Below are 20879 nucleotides of genomic sequence, written 5' to 3'. Positions count from 1 at the left end.
GATATGTGTGGAGTATCCTCCTCCTCCTCCTTTAATTGTCCTCCACCATTCAAGGCTGGACATGGCAGGACTGCAGAGCTTAGATTGATCCATTGGTTGTGGAATCGCTTAGCTCTGTCTAGCACATGCGATTACTGCTGTTTGGCATGTGTTGTAGCTTCACCAGCTTGATACCTCATTTTTTGGTATGCCTGGTGGTGCCAAGAGCATGGCATGGTGGTTCAGGGCTGATTCCTGCAGCTTGATGATAATGGGGGTAGAATGGGGAATATGCTGGGCCAAGAGGTTACAGATTGCGATTGAATACAATTCTGCTGATGACTGTGTCTCATGGAGGTCCAGTTTTGAGTTGCTAAATCTGTTTGAAATCTATCCCATCTTGCATGGTGGTAGTGCCACATAACACCATGGAGAGTATCCTCAATATGATTTCAGGACTTCGTCTCCAGAAGAACTGTGCTATGGTCACTCCTACTAATACTGTCATGGACAGGTGCATCTATGGCAGGTAGATTGGTGAGGATGAGGTTGTTTTTTTTTCCCCGTTTTGTTGGTTCCATTATTACCTGCTGAAGACCCAGCCTAGCAGCCATGTCCTTTTCTGATGGAGCTGGCTGAGTCCAGGTGGTACTGAGCCATTCTTAGGGATGGGCATTTAAGTCCCCCAACCAGATTGCATTCTGTGCTTCTTCCAATTGGTGTTCAGCATGGAGAAGTACTGAATCATTAGCTGAGTTAGGGGTGATAGGTGATAATCAGCAGGAGGACCCCCAGGCAACTCCCTCCTGACTGTATATCACTGCTGCCACTGCCACCAGTGAGACAGGACATACCCAGGGATGGTGATGGTGGTCTGGGACATTTATCTGTAAGGTATGATTCAGTGAGTATGACTGTCAGGCTGTGTATAGCTCTCCCAAATTTGGCTCAAGCCCCCAGATGTTAGTAAGGAGGACTTTGCAGGGTTGACAGGGCTGCGTTTGCCATCGTCATTTCCAGTACCTAGGCTGATGCTGGGTGGTCCATCCAGTTTCATTCTTTTTAGACTTTGTAACGGTTTGATACAACTGAATAGCTTGGTAGGCCATTTCAGAGGGCATTTAAGAATCCACCACATTGCTCTGGGTCTGGAGTCACATATTGGCCAGACCAGGTAAGGATATACAAACATACAAATTAGGAGCAGGGTAAGCCACTCGACCCTTCAAGCCTGCTCCGCCATTCAATAAGATCATGGCTTATCTGATTTTAGCCTCAACACACATTCCTGCCATGCCCCTTGTAACTTTTTAGCCCTTGCTTGTCAAGAATCTATCAACCTCTGCCTTAAAAATATTCAAAGATTCTGCCTCTATTGCCTTTTGAGGAAGAGTTCCAAAGACTCATGATGCTGAGAGAAAAGATTTTTCTTATCTCTGTCTTAAATGGGTAGATTTCTGTCCCTAAGAGACATTTATGACACTGGTTATGTGGTCACTGTTACTGAGACTAGTTTTTTTAATTCCAGATTTTATTAATTGAATTTAAATTCCAACTGCTGTGGTTGGATTTGAACCTGTGTCCACAAAGCATTAGCATAAGCTCCTGGATTACTATTCCAGTAACATTTACCACTATGCCACTGCCTCCCCCTGAGGTATTAGAGATATTTGTGGGCAGCTCTCTTCAAGTTCATTGGCGAGCAGCATTGTTTCACCTCTAAACGCAAAATCCAGTCCAGTGTGTGACTTTGCTTCTTCATTTGAAGGTACAATGTACTGGTTTTCTGCAAAATTCGCAATGAAATAGACCTTGGAGCCGAATTCCAATTTGAGTTGCAAGTTTTTTTAATGCAAGTTATCCTCTATGCTCCTTCAGGTTCGAGCGATTACGGAGAGAATCTTCTATTATCTCAGCCAAGTGAGAAGCAAATACAGTCCAGTTCTCCCCTGAATCCTTGAATGTCCAAATAAACTTTTTCACTGAGCATAATAGATATCAGTGGGGGGTGTGAATTTGGCTTTTTTTTTTCTTCTTCCTTTCACAACCTCCATATCCCTTTTCCCACTTTTCCTGTACCAAGGATAGATGTTGTAACAGCTTGATGAGCTAAGCAAAAGCCATACAAGCTGGCAATCAAGTGTGAAACCTTCTAGGTCCATATGACTCCACTGTATATTATGCATTTGTCCACCAGGATACCCCATTGGAATTAATGTAAAAATCAAATATATACAAAGTAGAAATTTTTTTATTCATTCACGGAATGTTGGCGTTGGCTAGGTCAGCATTTATTGCCTGCCCCTAATTGCCCTTGAGAAGGCGGTGGTGAGCTGCCTCCTTGCACTGCTTGCAGTTTACATGATATAGGTACACCCACAGTGCTGTTCGGAATGGAGTTCCAGGATTTCGGCCCAGCAAAATTGTAGTGGTTGTGGGTTTGGCAGGCGCTGTCTAAGGAGCCTTGGTAAATTCTTGCAGTGCATCTTGTAGATGGTACACATTGCTGCTACTGTGTGTTGGTGGTAGAGGGAGTGAATGTTTGCGGATGTGGTGCCAATCAAGCAGGCTGCTTTTTCCTGGATGGTGTCAAGCTTCGTGAGTGTTGTAGGAGCTGCGCTTATCCAGGCAAGTGGGGAGTATTCCATCAGTTCTGACTTTGCCTTGTAGATGGTGGACAGGCTTTGGGGAGTCAAGAAGTGAGTTACTCGGCGCATGATTCCTAGCCCCTGACCAGCTCTTGTAGCTACAGTATTTATGTGGTTAGTCCAGTTCAGTTTCTGGCCAATGGTAACCCCAGGATGTTGATAGTGGTGGATTCAGTGATGGTAATGCCATTGAATGTCAAGGGGCAATAGTTAGATTCTCTCTTGTTGAAGATGGCCATTGCCTGGCACTTGTGCAGCGTGAATGCTACTTGCCACTTGTCAACCCAAACCTGGACATTGTCCAGGTCTTGCTGCATTTGGACATGGACTGCTTCAGTATCTGAGGAATCGCGAATGGTGCTGAACATTGTGTGAACATCCCCATTTCTAACCTTATGATGGCAGGAAGGTTATTGATGAAGCAACTGAAGATGGTTGGGCTGAGGACGCTACCCTGATGTCTTGGAGCTGAGATGAATGACCTCCCAACAACCACAACCTTTGTGCTAGGTATGACTCCAACCAGCGGAGAGTTTTCTCCCTGATTCCCATTGACTCCAGTTTTGCTAGGGCTCCTTGATGCCACACGTTATCAAGTGCAGACTTGACGTCAAGGGCAGCCACTCTCACCTCACCTCGGGAGTTCAGTTCTTTTGTCCATTTTTGAACCAAAGTCATAATGAGGTCAGGAGCTGAGTGGGCCTGGCAGAACCCAAACTGGGTATCACTGAGCAGGTTATTGCTAAGCAAGTGCTGCTTGCTAGCACTGTTGATGACTCCTTCCATCACTTTACTGACGATTGAGAGTAGACTGACGGGGCAGTAAATGGCTGGGTTGGATTTGCCCTGATTTGTGTACAGTACATACCTGGCTAATTTTCCACGTAGCTATGGATGCTAGTGTTATAGCTGTATTGGAATGGCTTGGCTAGGGGCGCAGCAAGTTCTGGAGCACAAGTCTTTGGTACTATTGCTGGAATATTGTCAGGGCCCATAGCCTTTGCAATATCCAGTACCTTCAGCCACTTCTTGATATCTCGTGGAATGAATCTAATTGGCTGAAGACTGGCATCTGTGATGCTGGAGACCTCCGGAGGAGGCCGAGATGGATCATCCACTCAGCATTTGTGGCTAAAGATTGTAGCAAATGCTTCAGCCCTATCTTTTGCACTGATGTGCTGGGCTCCTCCATCATTGAGGATGGGGATATTTGTTGGGCCTCCTCCTCGAATGAGTTGTTTAATTGTCCACCACCATTCACAAATGGATGTGGCAGGACTGCAGAGGTTAGATCTGATCCGTTGGTTGTGGGACCTTTTAACTCTGTCTATCACTTGCTGCTTCCACTGTTTGGCATGCAAGTAGTCCTGAGTTATAGCTTCACCATGTTGACACCCCATTTTTAGGTATGCCTGGTGCTGCTCCTGGCATGCCCTCCTACACTCTTCATTGAATCAGGGTTGATCACCTGGCCTGAAGGTAATGTTAGAGTGGGGGATATGCCGGGCCATGAGGTTACAGATTGTGTCCGAGTACAATTCTGCTGCTGCTGATGGCTCATAGTGCCGCATGGATGCCCAGTCTTGAGCTGCTAGATCTGTTTGAAATCTATCCCATTTAGCATGGTGGTATTCCAACAAAACATGATAATGTATCCACAATGACCGTTGGGTGGTCACTGCTATTGATGGACAGGTTGATGAGGGTGAGGTCAAGTATGTTTTTCCCTCTCTTTGGTTCCCTCCCCACCTGCCTTAGCTGCTAGACTGGGTCTATGCCCTCTAGGCCTCGGGCACCACGATCAGCAGTGGTGCCACTGAGCCATTCTTGCAAATTGGAGTCCCCCACCCAGAGTATGTTTTGCATCCTTGCCACCCTCAGTGCTTTCTCCAAGTGGTGTTCAAAATATTTCCTTGCAGATGTCTCTACCTTTTTCTGCTTTATTTTTAGAAATGCTTGTTCACACATCACCCTTTGCTATTCCACCACTCCCTTCTAAAAAGAGTAAAGATTGTTGTAACAAAACTAATGTATGGAATATTTAAAAATTATTTCTGAAGAGAAATTTGTCATTCTGCTTTTGTGTTTACGCTGTGTAGTAATTACTTGCAACTCCACAGAAACCCAAAGTTGCTTGTGGCAGAGAAGACCTTGCGCCTCATCCATCGTCATGCCAAACAGAGTGAAAACAACAACTTCTTCTGTTTTCTCCTTGGGTCATTTGTAGTGGATGATGGTAAGCCAAATATGACCGTTTTTTAAACAGGAAAATTACACTCTCTTTAAGAGGTAGATGGTTGTTGTAGTTTTAAAGTCTCCAATGGCACTCCTGCTCAAAGCATTGTTTATTGAAACAATACTATAAAGTTTCAGTATTCTTGTTTTAACTTGAAATATTGAACATTTTAATATGTCCTACAAACACTAAATCTTCACTTGCCCACTTTCTGTCAATGTTTTAATGTTATAAATTCCTGTGCAAAAAAGATTTGTATAACAACTTTCACAATCAATAGTTGTACCAAAGTGCTTTAAAGCCAATTATGTACTTTTGAAGTGTAGTCACTGTTATAACATAGTAAATGCAGTTCCATTTTGTGTACGACACGCCCCCACAAACTGCATATGGATGATGACCAGATAACCTGTTTTTTGAGATGTTGATTGAGGGATAAATATTGGCCAGCAAACTGAGAATAACTCCCTTACTTTTCCTCAAAATCATGCCATGGAACCTTTTACATCCACCTAAGGGGACAGATTGGACCTCAGTTTAACATCTCATCAGAAATACAACATATCTGTTGGAGCAGCACTCGTTTAGTACTGCACAGGATTGCCAACCTTGATATTTGCGTTCGCACTCTGAAGCAGGGCTTGAACCTGCTGACACAGAAGGGAGAGTGCTATCAACTTAGTCATGGCAGACACATTTTATGTGCAAACTGTCCATATAAAACTTGTCAGAATATTTGCATTCCCCAGTACTGCCAGTAGCATGCAGTTACAGTATGCTAAGTTAATATATGCAGTTTCCATTTTGGATTATGGCCATAATGTCACATTCCAATGTAAGTATCAGGATAGATTATACAGCTTTAAACGGAGAGTGAATTATGTCTGGATGCCCTGGCCCAATCATCCTCTACCCTCTAAGATCGCTTCACCTGAAAACTACATTTAGACTTGGCTCTTTAAGTGAACCCCATGGGGATGGAGGAGGAAAAGAGCTAGTCATTTTTAAAGTACTTAGATATCTTGTTCATTTCCTGTCCACAAACCTCTTTTCCAGTGACATAATTCTTAAGTTAGCTATCTAGCAATTAAAATGGAAACACTTATAATGTGAAATCCTAATACAAGACGTCAGCTTTTCACTCAGTTTGATAACCAATTGATTCAATATTTTTAAAAATATTTTTGGCTGACATATGTTTAGGAAACTGAAATTCTTCCATGCCCAAAATAAGGAATTTAAGCAAAAAAAAAGATTAAATTAACCCTTTGAATTGTGTTTTGTATCTTTTTAAAATATTAGTTTTTAATTTCAAGGCCTCAGCCTGCCTTAAAAGCCTATGATTTTTTTATCTCCCCTTTTGGGCAGAGCTTACAACCACATCTGTTTTCTGAACTTATGGTTGTAGAATTTCCCAACATGCAGTAAATATAAATTGAAATAGGAGGCCTGTCTTCTCAGCCTGTGAGAATTTGAGAGTTTCTCTGCCTGTTAGCATATTGGGGATTTGATTTCTTAAATGTATTTCAAACAGGTTACTGGTACAAAAATTGAAATTGGCTATATGTTTGAAAGGAAAATTATGCAGAAAGAGTGGGACAAATTGGATAGCTCTTTCAAAGAGCCAACACAATGAGCCGAATGGCCTCCTGTGCCACATGATTCTAACTCCTCACTTGGACAATGCCTGCAGTTATCAGCAACTTTACTTTTTGCCAATTTCAAAAGATAAAATGATTAAGGTATTTCTATTTCAGCAAAGGCTGAAAGATAAGTTCAAAGAATTTTTTCTCATGAACTATTTTTAGGACTCTTCAGGCAATTTTTCTTTTTTAACAAAAATCTCATATTTAGGTATGTCTCGTATAATAGAAAACTATTATTTTTCGAGCTCACTAATAGGATCTATTTTAGAAGAAGCAAGTGCACTAAAGACACAGGTTGTGGCTGATTAGGGGGAAAACAAACAAGGGGGGTCCTGATGGTACAAAAGAAATTGTATGTGGGTGGGGGTGGATCAATATTTTCAGGACTGCAGTTGGAGTTGAGACCTAATGATCAAAAGGACCCTGCTAGTTCAAGCAGTATTCTTCAGCGCCTGTCTCTTCTAAGGCTGCTAGACACTGTTCCTCTGCAATACTACCCTATCCTAGCAAAACCTGGCTTCATCAGAATATTTGAGCTGGACTCCTGCATTTCTTCAAAACTTAGTTTCTTCAGTCCCTCCATTCCCTGCCACAGTTCTGCAACCTACAGCTCTGGAGCTGCATGCGGCTCTTTAACGTTTTAACTTGAGGTTCCCAACCTTTTTCCAGTTGGATCTCAAATATGAAAACAGTCTTTTTTTTTAAACAGTCAAGAAAATTAAGATATGTGTTTTTATTGTGGGGGTAAAGGCTAATATTATGCTTTACTTTACGATTTCAAATGATTATCTTAACAAAAAACATGATTGTGCTCTAAATAAACCCATGGCTACACCATGGTTATAGATAATGCATTTGATTCAAGGAACAGGTTGTATGGTTGCACCCATTAGTGTTTCTAATATACTTGAGATGATAAATTATTCTAAATGTACTGTTAAAAGCTATCTTTATCAATACAATTATTAGCTGAAAAACATTATCTTAATTCTACATATCTGAATTTTGTTTTACTGACTATACAGACAAAATTATAACCAAAAAAGCCTTAAACTAATTCAGTTTAATTTCAACTGTTTTCCTATTTATACATAAATTCAGTACACTATGATATTGCTTTCTATCAGAGACACTTGACAATTTGCTTAATGTTTTGTTCAGAAATTCTGAATTTTTGTCTGGCAACTGAGCAAATATTAAAGGGGAAAAAAATTATGTTGGTCCCCTACCCTTCTGCATTGACTCCCAGACTTTAAGGCCGCCTTGTGCTCAATCCAGGAACACTGTGTGTTCTCACATCCAGTGATCTCTCTCCCTGATGATCCCAATCTCTTAATGATCCATGATCCTTGAGGCTGTTACAGTATTCCCAGAACAATAGGACCTTAAGACCCTGGGAACATTTCATACTACTGCAATCCAATGATTGCCCCCAAATGCTGATAAACCAGTGGCTGTAGCTATTTTGCACCAGAGGTAATGGTGCAGAGCAGGAAGAGAAGCTATTGTAAGTGATTATCTGGCTACGATTAGATAAATAAGAATGCAACCACGTGAGTGCAGTCCCACCCAGCTAAACAACAGTTTCTTGGGGAACTGAATGGTTTACTTCTGCTCTGATTTCTTATGTTGTCCATGGGATTCACCTCCTATTTCCTCAATTCTATTCCCATTAAGCTATTGGTCACCCGACTCCCCTCCCTTAGCTCATATTTTAAACAGTTTCCTCTCTTTAGATATTGTCCCTCTTTCCTTTTTAAATCTGCTGTCACCCTGCTCTAAAAAAAACTTTTGACCCATGCTTGTAAACTCACACCCATCTCCAACCTCCTTTTCTTTTTCCATCTTTCTCTGAGCTCCATAGTTGAATCCCTTCAATCTGGTGCCCATCCTTACCACAGTACCGGAGCAGCTCTTATCAGAGTCACAAATGACGTCCTTTGTGACTGTGACAAAGATAAATTATTCCTCCTTGTTCTTCTATCTGTCTGCAACCTTTTACATGGTTGACCACACCCACCTCCACCAACACCTCCCCACTGTTGTTTAGCTGGATGCACTCTCGTAGTTCCATTCTTATCTAACTAATCGTAGCCAGAGAATCACTTGCAATAGCTTATCCTCCTGCTCTGCACCATTACTTTGGTGTCCCTTAAGGACCTACTTTTGGCCCCCTCCTATTTCTCATCTAAATGCGACCCTTCATCAACATCATTTGTTTCCATGTGTACACTTATGATACAAAAACAAAAATACCTGGAAAAACTCAGCAGTTCTTACAGCATCTGCGGAGAGGAATACAGTTAACGTTTCAAATCTGTATGAATCTTCATCAGAACTGACTGAGTATCAAAATGAGGTGAAATATAAGCTGGTAGAGGGGGGGTGGAACAGGTAAAGCTGGATAGAGGGCAAGTGGTAGGTGGAGACAAAGAAGAGATTGCCAAAGATGTCATGGACAGAGGGGTGTTGATGGTGGTGACATTATTTAAGGAATGTGCTGATGGGGACATTATGGGAAGCAAGCAGTACAAGCAAGTGGCAGATGGCCCTAGTGGGGGTGGGGTGGGGGAAAGGGATTGGAATGTGCTAAAAGGTTTTTTTTAAAGTTATAAATTATTGGAAAAAGGGGGTGGGGATGGAGGAGAGAGTTCATGATCTGAAATTGTTGAACTCAACATTAAGTCCAGAAGGCTGCAAAGTGCCCAGTCGGAAGATGAGGTGCTGTTCCTCAATTTGTGTTGAGCTTCACTGGAACATTGCAGCAGGCCAAGGACGAACATGTAGGCATGAGAGCAGGGTGGTGTGTTGAAATGGCAGACAACAGGGAGGTCTGGGTCATGGTTGCGGACAGACCAAAGGTGTTTCACAAAGCGGTCACCCAGTCTGCGTTTGGTCTCTCCAATGTAGAGGAGACCGCATTGGGAGCAGCGAATGCAGTAAACTAAATTGAGGGAAGTGCAAGTGAAATGCTGCTTCACTTGAAAGGAGTGTTGGGCCATTGGACGGTGAGGAGGGGGAAGTAAAGAGGCAGGTATTGCACCTTTTGCGGTTGCATGGGAAGGTAACATGGGAGGGGATTGAGGTAGGGGGTGATGGAGAAGTGGACCAGGGTGTCCTGTAGAGAATGATCCCTGCGGAAAGCCGGTTGCGGGGGGTGGGGTGGTGGTGAAAGGAAGATGTGTTTGGTGGTGACATCATGCTGGAGATGGCGGAGGATGATCCTTTGAACATGGAGGCTGGTGGGGTGATAAGTGAGGACAAGGGGGACCCTATCATGGTTCTGTGAGGACAGATGCGCGGGAGATGGGCCAGACACTTAACAATACCCAGCTATACCTCACAACCACCACTTTCAACTGCTGCACTGTTGCTAAATTATCAGACTGCTTAGCTGGCATCCAGTACTTTGTGAACAGTAATTTCCTGCAATTAAATGTTGGGAAGTTTGAAGCCATTGTTTTTGGTACCCACTCCAAATTTCATTCCCTAGCTACAGACTCTATTCCTCTCCCTGGCAAGAGTCTAAAATTAAGCCCTGTGTGTCATATTTGATCCCAAAATGAGCTTCTGACCTCCTTCGTGCCATCACTAAGACCGCCTATTCCTATTCCACCCGCGTAACATCGTACAGCGTCTCAGCTTATCTGCTGTTGAAACTCACATTATGCTTTTTTTAACCTCGAGATTTGAATATTCCAACACATTCCTGTTTGATCTCCCATATTGTATCCTCCTTAAAACACAGGTAATTCAAAACTGTTGCCTGTATCTTAACTCGCAACAAGTCCTGTTCCGTTATCAACCTTGTGTTCGCCGACCTACACTGGCCTCACTTGTTTCCTTTTAAGATGCTCCTTTAAAACACTACCCCTTTGATCAAGCTTTTGACTTCATATCTTTTGTGGTTTGGTGTCATGTTTTGTCATATAATGCCCCATTTGAAGCACCTTGGGACATTTCATTATGTTAAAGGTGCTTTGGAATATGTTGTTTTTAATGTTTTTAATTCTTGGTGCAACTTTCCATTGGTTTTATTTGAATAAAATGTGTAGTTGGCTGAGTAAATAAACTTATTTCACTTGACACAGATGAGGAAGGTGTTACAGTAACTGTAGATCGTCTTGATCCTGGGCGAGATGTTGCAGGACGTTCAGACAAGATCCCTACAGCTCTTCTTCCTGGAGATTTTCTCATTCCATGTATAATTGATACTCAAGGACTTGTTTCCAGAGACACCCGTGTCCATACATCGGAAGATTTCAATGCTGCATTTAAGGTAGTTAAATCAGAATGACAACAGCACATTGAATTGTAAATGCACAAATGCAAACACATAAGTGCATGCAGGTGTAGATTTTCCCTGTAAGTAGCTCAACATTCCCTTTTTTCTTTCTTCCTCCCTCCCTTCTGCAGTGATCTAAAATAACTTGGCCCTGCTTTTGTTATCTAGCATTAGACACCCATAGCTTGCAATGCAAGTTTGTACAAATTTTGTAGCCTAATTTATTTCTAAAATGTGAGAATAAACTGGTGGATGTTGTGCATTTTTGACCTATTATGGATTTCGTCCTCCTGCTTTGTTTATTGCTTAAACTTATGTCTATGTTTACAGGATTTTTACTCTGCCTAACTTTCAAGCTTTTTTCTTTTTGAAAAAGCCTCTACATGCATTAATAAAGTTGTTTTTGTCTCTTGCTGATTTATGTGCATTCCTTTTTTATTTAATCGTGTAGCCTGATAAAAAGGCACAATTCTGTCAGCTGTGAAGCAAATAAACTGGAAATTATAGTTTGCCTAATTGTTAGCAGCACATGTTATAAGTTGTCAAATTCAGCTCTCTAGTATTTAATTGTTGAATAATATAACCGCCTTTGTTGCTTTCTCTAAAACCTCCTATTGAATGCCAGGGAACGCCAGCATTACTGAGCTAACCATTTTATTTTTAAATATAATTTTTCAGCACCATTTCTATGATATGGTAACCTAAGACTAAGTCATTCAAGCAAGCAAACAAGTCAGGAAAATTACCAGATGCCCTGCAAAAATAAAATCAAAATTGAACTATCACATTAGTAGGTGACTGGCAAGAACTGATGATATCTCTAACCCTTGGGGAAGTCCAGTGTCATGCTGAAAATGCCAGTGATTCTGTCAAAACCCTTGCCGCCATGTCTAAGTTGTGACCTCCAAAACTTGGCAAACTGCTTCATTGGGATCAAATTCTATCTTCTAGTTGATTGTTGCATTCAGCAATCAAGATGACTACTTACACCACCTCCAAAATTGCTTTGTTTTCTATAAAATCCTGCCTAGTCCTCCTGAAGAGCGGTGTAGTGAGCTATTAGACTTATGATGGAGATCTCAACCTCCTTGAATCCAGATTCATGTTAGCAGGACAGAACCCTGTTATCACTTGAAGTTTTCACAACGATCTTGCTCCTGAAAGAGCTAGAGACGCTATGTTCCATTGTTGTAATGCACTGCAACAACAGCCCCAAAAGTATCAGGCTTGTCCAATCACTCAACTAACTAAATATTTAATCTGTTATGCATTCAGTTGTACAGGTTCAATCCTGCATAAAAATTATATATGATCAATGTGCTTCAACAGAACGCCTTCCCTAACTTTTTTTTTATATAAATGCTTTTTAAAATATATTCCTAATTGGCTGAAGTCATTAAAGTCACTTATTGTCCCTATTGACTGAGGCAATCTTTGTCTCAACAATTTTAAACTAGCCAGCCTTAAGGCTTTTGACACACTCTTGTTTCTGTGTTAGAATAATTGTGAAGAAACATGCAGTTCTGTCAGTAATTGTGCTTAATTTACCAGATGCTGTACCACTATTGCTGTAGCAAGGAAACAGTTGACTCTTCTAGACTCCTTGTGATGAGAGGTTGCATTAACTGCATTGAGAACTTGGATAACCTGACCCTTGAACTTCAATGGGCAGCCATTGCAGTTGCAACCACCTTTGATGCTACTCCAATCAATGCCGTTCCCATCATTCCTACAGCTTTGGCAAGGAATTTAACCAGCCCATTAAATATTTCTCAGGTTCAAGGGACATACAAATTTGGGTAAGTTTAAGCATGAAAATATAGTTGAAATAAGTTTGTAGAAATTTCTTTCATGAACTTTTGGATTTTTAAAGACAATGTCCAATTTGTTCCGCAATTATATGTTCAAGACAGAGAGATTTCTATAGCGATAGTGCAGGAAAATGACTGAAGTAGATGATCAGCCATGATCTCATTGAATGGCGAAGCGGGCTGAATGGCCTTCTCCTATTTCTTATGTTCTTATAATTGTATACCTAATGCTGGGGAATAATTGAATCAAGTTTAAAAGTAAAGTATTATATCAAGTTGGTTGGAGATGTACTTTCAATATAAGGTAAATAGTTTATAATGAAGCTGTTGTATCAAAGCATTATTAATTAGTATGCACATTTTATTAAATTGTTTATCTTTTTCCTAATTTGCCAATATTTTAACTGCAGCAGCTAACTTGATGCAGCTTTATCCAATACTGGAGGAAGTCATGGTTAGTCATTGTATCGATTATATGTTATACTTGTTGATAGTCATGCCATGTCTATGTAGCATAAAAGTGTTGTTGGATCATGTCAGTTGATCTTTTAGAAATTATTTATTTTATGTTCCTTGCCTCATCTCCTGGTAAAATAATGCAGAAATGAAGTGTTTACACATGCGGAATTACTGTAAAGAACTTGCTCTTGGTCAATTGGTTCTAGGTGCTTATTATTGCAAGAAGTTGTAGTTAGAAACTCCTGTATTACTGGAAATGGCTATCGGATATTTCCATTAGGTGGAGGTGGTTTTCCCAATCTTTCATTGTAATTTAATAGTAAATCAATAGAAATTCCCAAAGAAGCTGCATAAACACTCACTTGTGCTATTTTGGTGGGGGGATTCCGCTGAAATTAAGTGGTAGGGAGAATTCCATTGAAACTGCATTGCATAGAATCTTTACTTATAGCACAGAAGAAGGCCATTCAGCCTGTCTGTTATGGCTTTCCACAAGAGCGATTCATCAAGTCCTTTTCCCTGCAGAACTTTTCTCTCCAGATAATTATCCAATTCTCTCTCCCACTGAGGTGGTGTAACTTTTATTTGTGGGTTTTTCAGAATTCCTCAACCTTTTTACACTTTATAACATATTTTCAATTATCCATATTTGCAGGTATAGGTATGATTTTAGAGGTATGATATCACATAGCAATCGAGGTGTTGCGACATCAGTTTAGAAAAATAGTACATAATTAGGATGTTTTCTGCTTTGTAGATCTATTATAAACTGACACTTTACATTAATTACAGGTACCTTACAATGGATCAGACGCGCAAGCTTCTATTAATACTTGAATCTGATCCAAAAGTGCTCACTTTGCCTTTAGTAGGAATGTAAGTATAGTATTATGACATAATACAATATCCCATGTTAAAGAATTTTTGAGTTCAATTTTAAATTGTTGAATAACAAGGACAATGATGCGAAAGTTAGGGCATGTTAATTTCAATATCAATAATGGATAATCCAGCAGGAGGTAAAAGCTTAAAATTTTAGCAGTATTGTTTATTAACCGAAGGAATGCAAGGCGTAAGTTTATAACTGTCATCTGTAAGATGTTTATTTATGTTTCTAATTCATATCCAAAACCACATCAAGCAGTGTTAGGACAGATGAGCACTATTGAGCTCCTGAAATTTGTAATATTTCCCAGGTCACATGGACAGTGGCAAAGCAATAGCATTCACCATTGATTTTGAAGAAAGCTGTCCACAAAGATCTAGTAACATCTCTGTGGCATGCTTTTCTCCTTTCCCAATGTCAGTTTGAATCTGGCGCCAAGTTGAAGGATCTTCAGGAACCCAGCAATAATGATGTCATCAAGGAGCCAATCACATTAAATTGTTCTCTCTGACAGCAACCCAGGAAGTAAAATATGCTGATATGCTTTTACTTTGATTAAATTTTATGTAGAGCAAAATAAACGATTAGGACATACATGTGAGATTAAGGTAGAAGCAGAAATGTTGTAAACTTTTGATAAACATTTTAAAATTGAATTTTAGCATAATGGAGAAATCTGACATTCCACAAATATAACATTAGTTTTCCAGGGCCATAGAAGCTCTCCAGCAGCAACACTGAACTTGTAATGCTTTTTAAAAACTCTTGCACCTCATTCAACAAGGTGTAACTTTTGAGTGTTCTTTTTTACAGTGAGGTTAATAGTGTAAGAGGGCAAGTTCTCATTAGTTCAGTGATTTCTACTTGATTGCAGCTTTGGGGTACTTCAATACAGCCTGTGGAGAAGTATAAAATTCACTGACAACTTCTGGATTTCTGCTTCTAAATGCATGAGCAGGCTCTAGAGTTACTATCAGTTTCAGAGGAATAGTCATGGCGAATGCTAACAGTTTCACTGTCATTATTACCAAAAAATCCAAACCATTGACTCTACTAAAGCAGGTTAGAATCTAATCTCTTGGAAGACACACCTAAGTGTTTATTACCATTTGGTTTTGTGTGGCCTTGCAAGTAGGGAGCCAACATCATGTTTTTTCTCAAGTCAAGTGAGGTTGGAGGATGGCAAGATAATTGCATCAAAGTGGAGAATGGGAGGAGAAAACCAGTAAGAAGAGAGGTTGATAATGGTACTGGGAGTGGTGAGAATTGGGACAGGGAACAGGGAGGTAAAGGATCATTTGGAGACAAGAGGCAGTATTAGAGTGTAGATGCTGTGTTTTTTGCTTTGGGGTTAGGGTGATAGTACAATTTCTGTAACTGCTGCTGGTAGGAAGGTGTGTCACTTATTTTTGTTCTAAATTTGGGAGGGAAGTGAGGTAGTACTTTAGCATGGTTGATTTTGTCACTTCATGCATGGCTAATAGACTCAGTGATTTCTGTGCTGGGTGTAGTAAACTTGGGTTGACTTATTGTGCAGTTTTGACATTTTCTGGTTGGATGGTGCTGAAGTCAGAGATCCCTATATAATTAAGGATTTGTTTTCTTATTAATCAGTGTAAATTTACAGTCTGATTTAAACAGTTCAGAACATCATTTTGCAGGCTGTAACAGTTCTGAGGTGTCTTTTAGATCATCCCTTAATGGACTTTTCTGTTAGTCCGGCATCTTGCACTTTTGTTTTTAAGGTGCTCTGCTTTCCAAAAGTAGGTTACTAACCTTTTTTCCTTCACTATGGGGCACAGTTTAAGACAGATGAGGAGGAATTTCTTCTGAGAGTGGTTAGTGTTTAGAATTCTAGCAAACAGTGAAGGCTGGGTCATTGAATATATTTAAGGCTGTGTTAGACAGATTTTTGATAAGGGAATCGAGGGTTATGAGGGCCAGCAAGTAGCCTGGAGTTAAGGCCACAATCAGATCAGCCATATTCTTATTGAATGGCAGAGCAGGCTTGAGGAGCTGAATGGCCTGTGCCTGCTCCTATTTCTTATGTTATGTCAGATGACCCTATTGAACAACATTTAAAACATATGTTTGCAATGTCACTACAAGCTGGCGTGTTGAGAGCGCAGCATTTTTAATATATATCTTATGTGAAAATTATATTTTTACAGTCTTCCTTTTGTAACTTTATTTCACATTTTTGGTATTCCAGTTGGTTGAGTGGTGCAACCCATGTACATAGTCCACAAGTCTGGGCCTGCTGTTTGCGGTATCTATTCAGCTCTTCCATTCAAGAGAGGTGAGATTTAGAGTTTTTAAAGGGAGCCATTCTTTAAGAGAAATACATTTTCAAACTTTTATTGCAAGTGGACCATACATAATGTGTCTCGTCATGAAGTTAAAATCTAGTACCTTCCATTCTTCTAATGTTCTTGCTGAAATCTGTATTAAGTGCACTCCAGGTTATCAATGCTGAAGTTAAATATGTCCAATGTCTGACCTAAATTCCATGCTATACTTAGATTTGAAACTTAAGTTAGTAATTTAAGAAATTAAATTAAAATTTTTAACAAAACAGTGTGCCAATATAATGGGGACAATTTTCTCCCCGTTGAAGGCAGTTGGGCGGAAGTGGGTGTGCAGCCGATCACTGCCATTTTACGTGGGCGGGTCAATTAAGGCCTGTCCAGCGTGACGCACCCAGAAGCCCTGAGCACTACCTGTGCAGGCAGGGGGGGTGATGGGGGTTGCCTGAGTCGAGGAGTGCGCTCTTTCACACAAGCGTGCAAAAGAGCACAGAAATCTCCCTGAGACATAGAGTTGCCTCGGAGATTAGTTAAGTTCTGAAAATTTTAATAAAGAAAAAAAAAAATGAGAGCTGTCCCCTCATGTGAAAGTGTCACATGAGCTGGGACATGTCTATGAATATTATTAAAAATGTTTGTAAAACTTTAAATACCTTCATGAAACCTCATCCCGCCCGTGGATGCAGTTCCATGATAAATGCGAAAGCCGCCTGGGCTCTTCGCCTGTCCACCAACCTTAAGGTTGGATGGGGAAGCTCAATTTATTGTTTTAATATTTAAATGGTCATAATAGGCTTTTGACACTTTGGGCACACAGCTGACTTGGGTGTGCGCCCAGCGAACTGAAAATCTGAATGACACATCAGCAAGCATGCCCCACCCTCGCTTGCTGACGCAAAAATTCTGGCCAATGTGCTGTTTGTGGGTTTTTTGCAAAATTAATATTAGTGCTATTTTTCAACAGTTCTGGGCAGCGAAGCATTAAAATTTGTTCCAATTGCAAGAAATTAGTGGGGTTTTTTTAGGGAATTTACTAATATTGGAACAAAAATTAAAAACAATGTATGGCTGAGCATTCCGAAGCTGTTTTTATGTTGGAATATGGGTGATAGCAAGGCTACATTTATTGCCTAACCCTCATTGCCTTAAGGTGTTGGGGTGTTTGTAGCATCTAACTGGTTTTGCGCACGTAGCATTGCTACACTGTAATTTAAGTCAGTCAGGTAATATTGGACTGAAGCCACGAGTAGGTTATAATCATACAGCTCAGAAAGAGGCTGTTTGACCCATCATGCCTGTACCAGCTCTTTGAAAGAGCTATCCACTCCTCTGAACTTTCTGCATAACCATACAATTTTTTTCCCATTCAACTGTTCAGTCTGCTTACACCATCCTTTCAGGCATTCCAGGTCACAACAATTTGTTGCGTTAATTTTCAAAAGAAGTCCTTATTGTTCCTCCCCGGTTCTTTTATCAATTGCCAATCTGTTATTTCTAGTTTCTAACCGTCCTGTCAATGGGAACAATTTCTCCATATTTATTCTTTCAAGACCCTTCAGAACTTTGAACATATCCATCAAATATCCACAAACTTTCTCCAAAAGCTGTGAAAAGGATCACAGCTTTTCCCTGTTTATACATAACTGAAATCTCTTATCCCTGGTACCATTCTAGTAAATCTCCCCTGTGACCTCTCCAAGGACTTGACGCTCTCTCCAAAGTATGGTGCCCAGAATTGAACACAATACATTGAAGAATGATTTACAAAGGTTTAGCGTAACTTTTTTACTTTTGTACAGTATGCTTTGTTTGCCTTCCTGAGTGTATTCTTGAACCATTTGGCAACCAATCTGACAGTTTTCATTGTCATTTTTCTGGTGCTAGCCCATAGAATAAAAGATTTATCAAGTTCAGTTTCACAGTTTACCATGGTGGAATTTAAACTCGACCTCCGTATTGCTATATTGTTACTTATCTCTCAAACTGAGGGTAATTTCCTGCATTTGTTCCATATGGACAAAGAACTATAATTTGGTTGGTATTACTGATGGAATTACAAATCTTCCTCCCCATTTCCAAGGGCTCAAGAGCCTCTCCCTAGTCACCTCAGAAAAAACAAGTCAAGCAAGTGCCTGGATTACTACAGCTGTAATAACACTCCAGGGCAGGGCAGTCCAGATGATTGTTGCTCCTGTTGCTGGATATCTTCTCACTCCTCCACAGGCGTGCTATGTTTGCAGTATGTATTATCTACAGGATGCACTGCAGCAATTCACCAATGTTAATTTGACAGCACTTCCTTGGCCTGCGACATTTAGCATTGACCAGGATCCTGGCAACATTATGTTACCTTCAAGTTCCCTTCCAAGGGAAGACACTGGGTGAATTGGAAGTAAAGTATTAATTACCAACGTATGCTGCTCAGCAGAGTGGGTATGCTGCTCCATTAATTGTGGCAAGCTTAAGCATTGTAGTCTTTATATGAGTAAACAAATTTGTTTTATTTGCAATAACCTCTGGCCTTTTTTTCATTTAGAGTTTTCTCAACTGAGCAGAAAAGTTTTCTTCTAGTTCTGTATTCACTTACACATAGGCAGCCAGAGTTCTATGAATGCTGCCCTTGCAGTGAGCACCAGAAATTAGATTTCCAGCTGCTTACTAGTACAGAAGTGTTAAATATTTGCACGGTAAGTACATGGGTTTATTCAAAGGAAGCATTCCGCTTTTAAAGTTACTGTAAACATTTAAAGTCAATTTGTTGCTAATAATTTTGTCTGGCCTTCACATTCTACGAGGAACAAGCTAGGTGTATGATGGGATATTCTCTGCTTGCCTGGACAAGTGCATCTGCAACAGCACTCAAGAAGCTTGACGCCAACCAGGACACAACAGCCTGTTTGATTGGCACTCCACCCACCATATCAAACGTTCACTGCCCCCACCACTGGTGCAAAGTGGCAACAGTGTGTACCATCTACAGGATGCACTACCGCAACTCACCAAGGCTCCTTCAAAAGCATCTTCCAGACCTGTGACCTCTACCACCTAGGAGGATATGGGTAGCAAACTTATGGGAACACCACCATCCAAGTTCCCCTCCAAGCCACATGCCCATCCTAACTTGGATATCACCATCTTTAACACCTTGTTTGTTGATCTTGCTTCATATCTTCTGCATTGTCAAGCTGCTCACTTTTGGTTTCTGTGACACTGACAGCCTTTACTTACACAAAATCATGTGCTCAGTTGCCTAAGCCTCCCCCTTCCACACTACTCCCCCTTCCTCCTTTTAAAATCCACCTTTTCAACAAAACTTCAGTTACCCCATCTAATCTGTCCACCTTTTGGCTTGGAACTTGTTTTTCAGCACCTCTCAAGTGTCTTGGATTTTTTTTGTTAATGATGATATGCTGCAAGTAGTTTTTAATTGTATAGGCAGCTCAGTAAATGGTGAATTGCTAATGATAATTCTACCTGATGAGTTTTAACTCCTAATATTATGAGCAGTTGAACTGTTTTTTTTTCAGAGCACTGAGTCTTCAGCAAAACAGCAAATTGAATTTGAACTAAGTGATGAAAATAAAAATCCAGAGAGAGAGTTTTTTAAGGAGGTGGTTAGCAACATTGTGGAGTCTTCGTAAGTATTGTGCTATATAATACACCATTGTGCATTTCAAGTGGCATTTAGGCTGTCTGTTGGATGGCCATTTCCAGTCAATTTATATATAGATTAACAGAAAAGATGTGCACCTCCAATCTATCTTATTAATATCCCCCTCCTCTGCAACAAATGCCTGTTTATCAATCTGACTCTTTAAGTTGCGTTGTGCATTTAGGACTTTTTTTAAAAACCTAGTGCAGTATCTTTAGGTAGAAGCCTGTTCTCTCTGGGCACTGTTGCACATTTGGATCTGACACAGATAGCTACTTGGGTTCAGTAGTGCCATCATCTCCCTTCATAGGTTGTTATGCATGTTGACTCCTGCTGGCCTTCATCTAATACAAAACTGGTGTCTGAGAACACATAATCAAAACTCCCCTATGGCTTAGACACACATGCACAATGTCTGAAGGTAGACTGAGGCTGACTGCAAAAACAGAAAATGCTGGAAAAAATCAGCAGGTCTAACAGCATCTGTGGAGAGAAAAACGGATGACATTTCGAGCCCTTATGACTCTTCCGAGCTAAAAAGTAGAAATGTGATGAAATCTATACTGTTTAAGGGGGGTGGAGCAGGTGAAGGTAGATAGAAGGCCAGCGCTTTGTGGGGGCAAAGGAGAGATTGACAAAGATGTCATGAACAAAAGGACAAAGTGGGTGTTAATGCCAGTGGTAAGGGCTAAAGGAGGTGCTGACAGTGGCATTAAGGGAAGAAAGCAAAATCCATAAGCAGGACTGTCTCGGTAGACCTATCATGTCAGCCTGTTCCTGCCCCATGGAATTCATTTCTTCTTATCTTGACTCTGTTCTCTCTCCCGTTGTCCAGTCTCTTCCCACCTCTGACTGCGATCCTTCTGATGCCCTACATCATATCAACAATTTCCAGTTCCCTAGCCCCAACCACCACTTCTTTACCATGGATGTTCAAACCTTCTACACCTCCATCCCCAGGATGGTCTGAG

General features: G+C 40.6%; 1 protein-coding gene across 3 annotated transcripts in view; it reads left to right on the top strand.

Moving 5' to 3' along the window:
* Positions 1–20879, top strand: part of stil (STIL centriolar assembly protein) — a 94404-nt gene that overhangs the window by 46490 nt on the left and 27035 nt on the right. For all 3 annotated transcript variants that reach the window (XM_041207773.1, XM_041207774.1, XM_041207772.1), the window contains 7 exons: positions 4748–4863; positions 10601–10788; positions 12346–12593; positions 13857–13940; positions 16163–16249; positions 18793–18943; positions 19784–19893. In XM_041207773.1, the coding sequence (XP_041063707.1) occupies positions 4748–4863; positions 10601–10788; positions 12346–12593; positions 13857–13940; positions 16163–16249; positions 18793–18943; positions 19784–19893 (984 nt within the window). The remainder of the gene's footprint in view (positions 1–4747; positions 4864–10600; positions 10789–12345; positions 12594–13856; positions 13941–16162; positions 16250–18792; positions 18944–19783; positions 19894–20879) is intronic.

The sequence above is a fragment of the Carcharodon carcharias genome, chromosome 16 (genome assembly GCF_017639515.1).
Source record: "Carcharodon carcharias isolate sCarCar2 chromosome 16, sCarCar2.pri, whole genome shotgun sequence".
Taxonomy (NCBI): Eukaryota; Metazoa; Chordata; class Chondrichthyes; order Lamniformes; family Lamnidae; genus Carcharodon; species Carcharodon carcharias.
The sequence above is the reverse complement of the archived record's forward strand: the minus strand, read 5'-3'. Positions and strand labels throughout refer to the sequence as shown.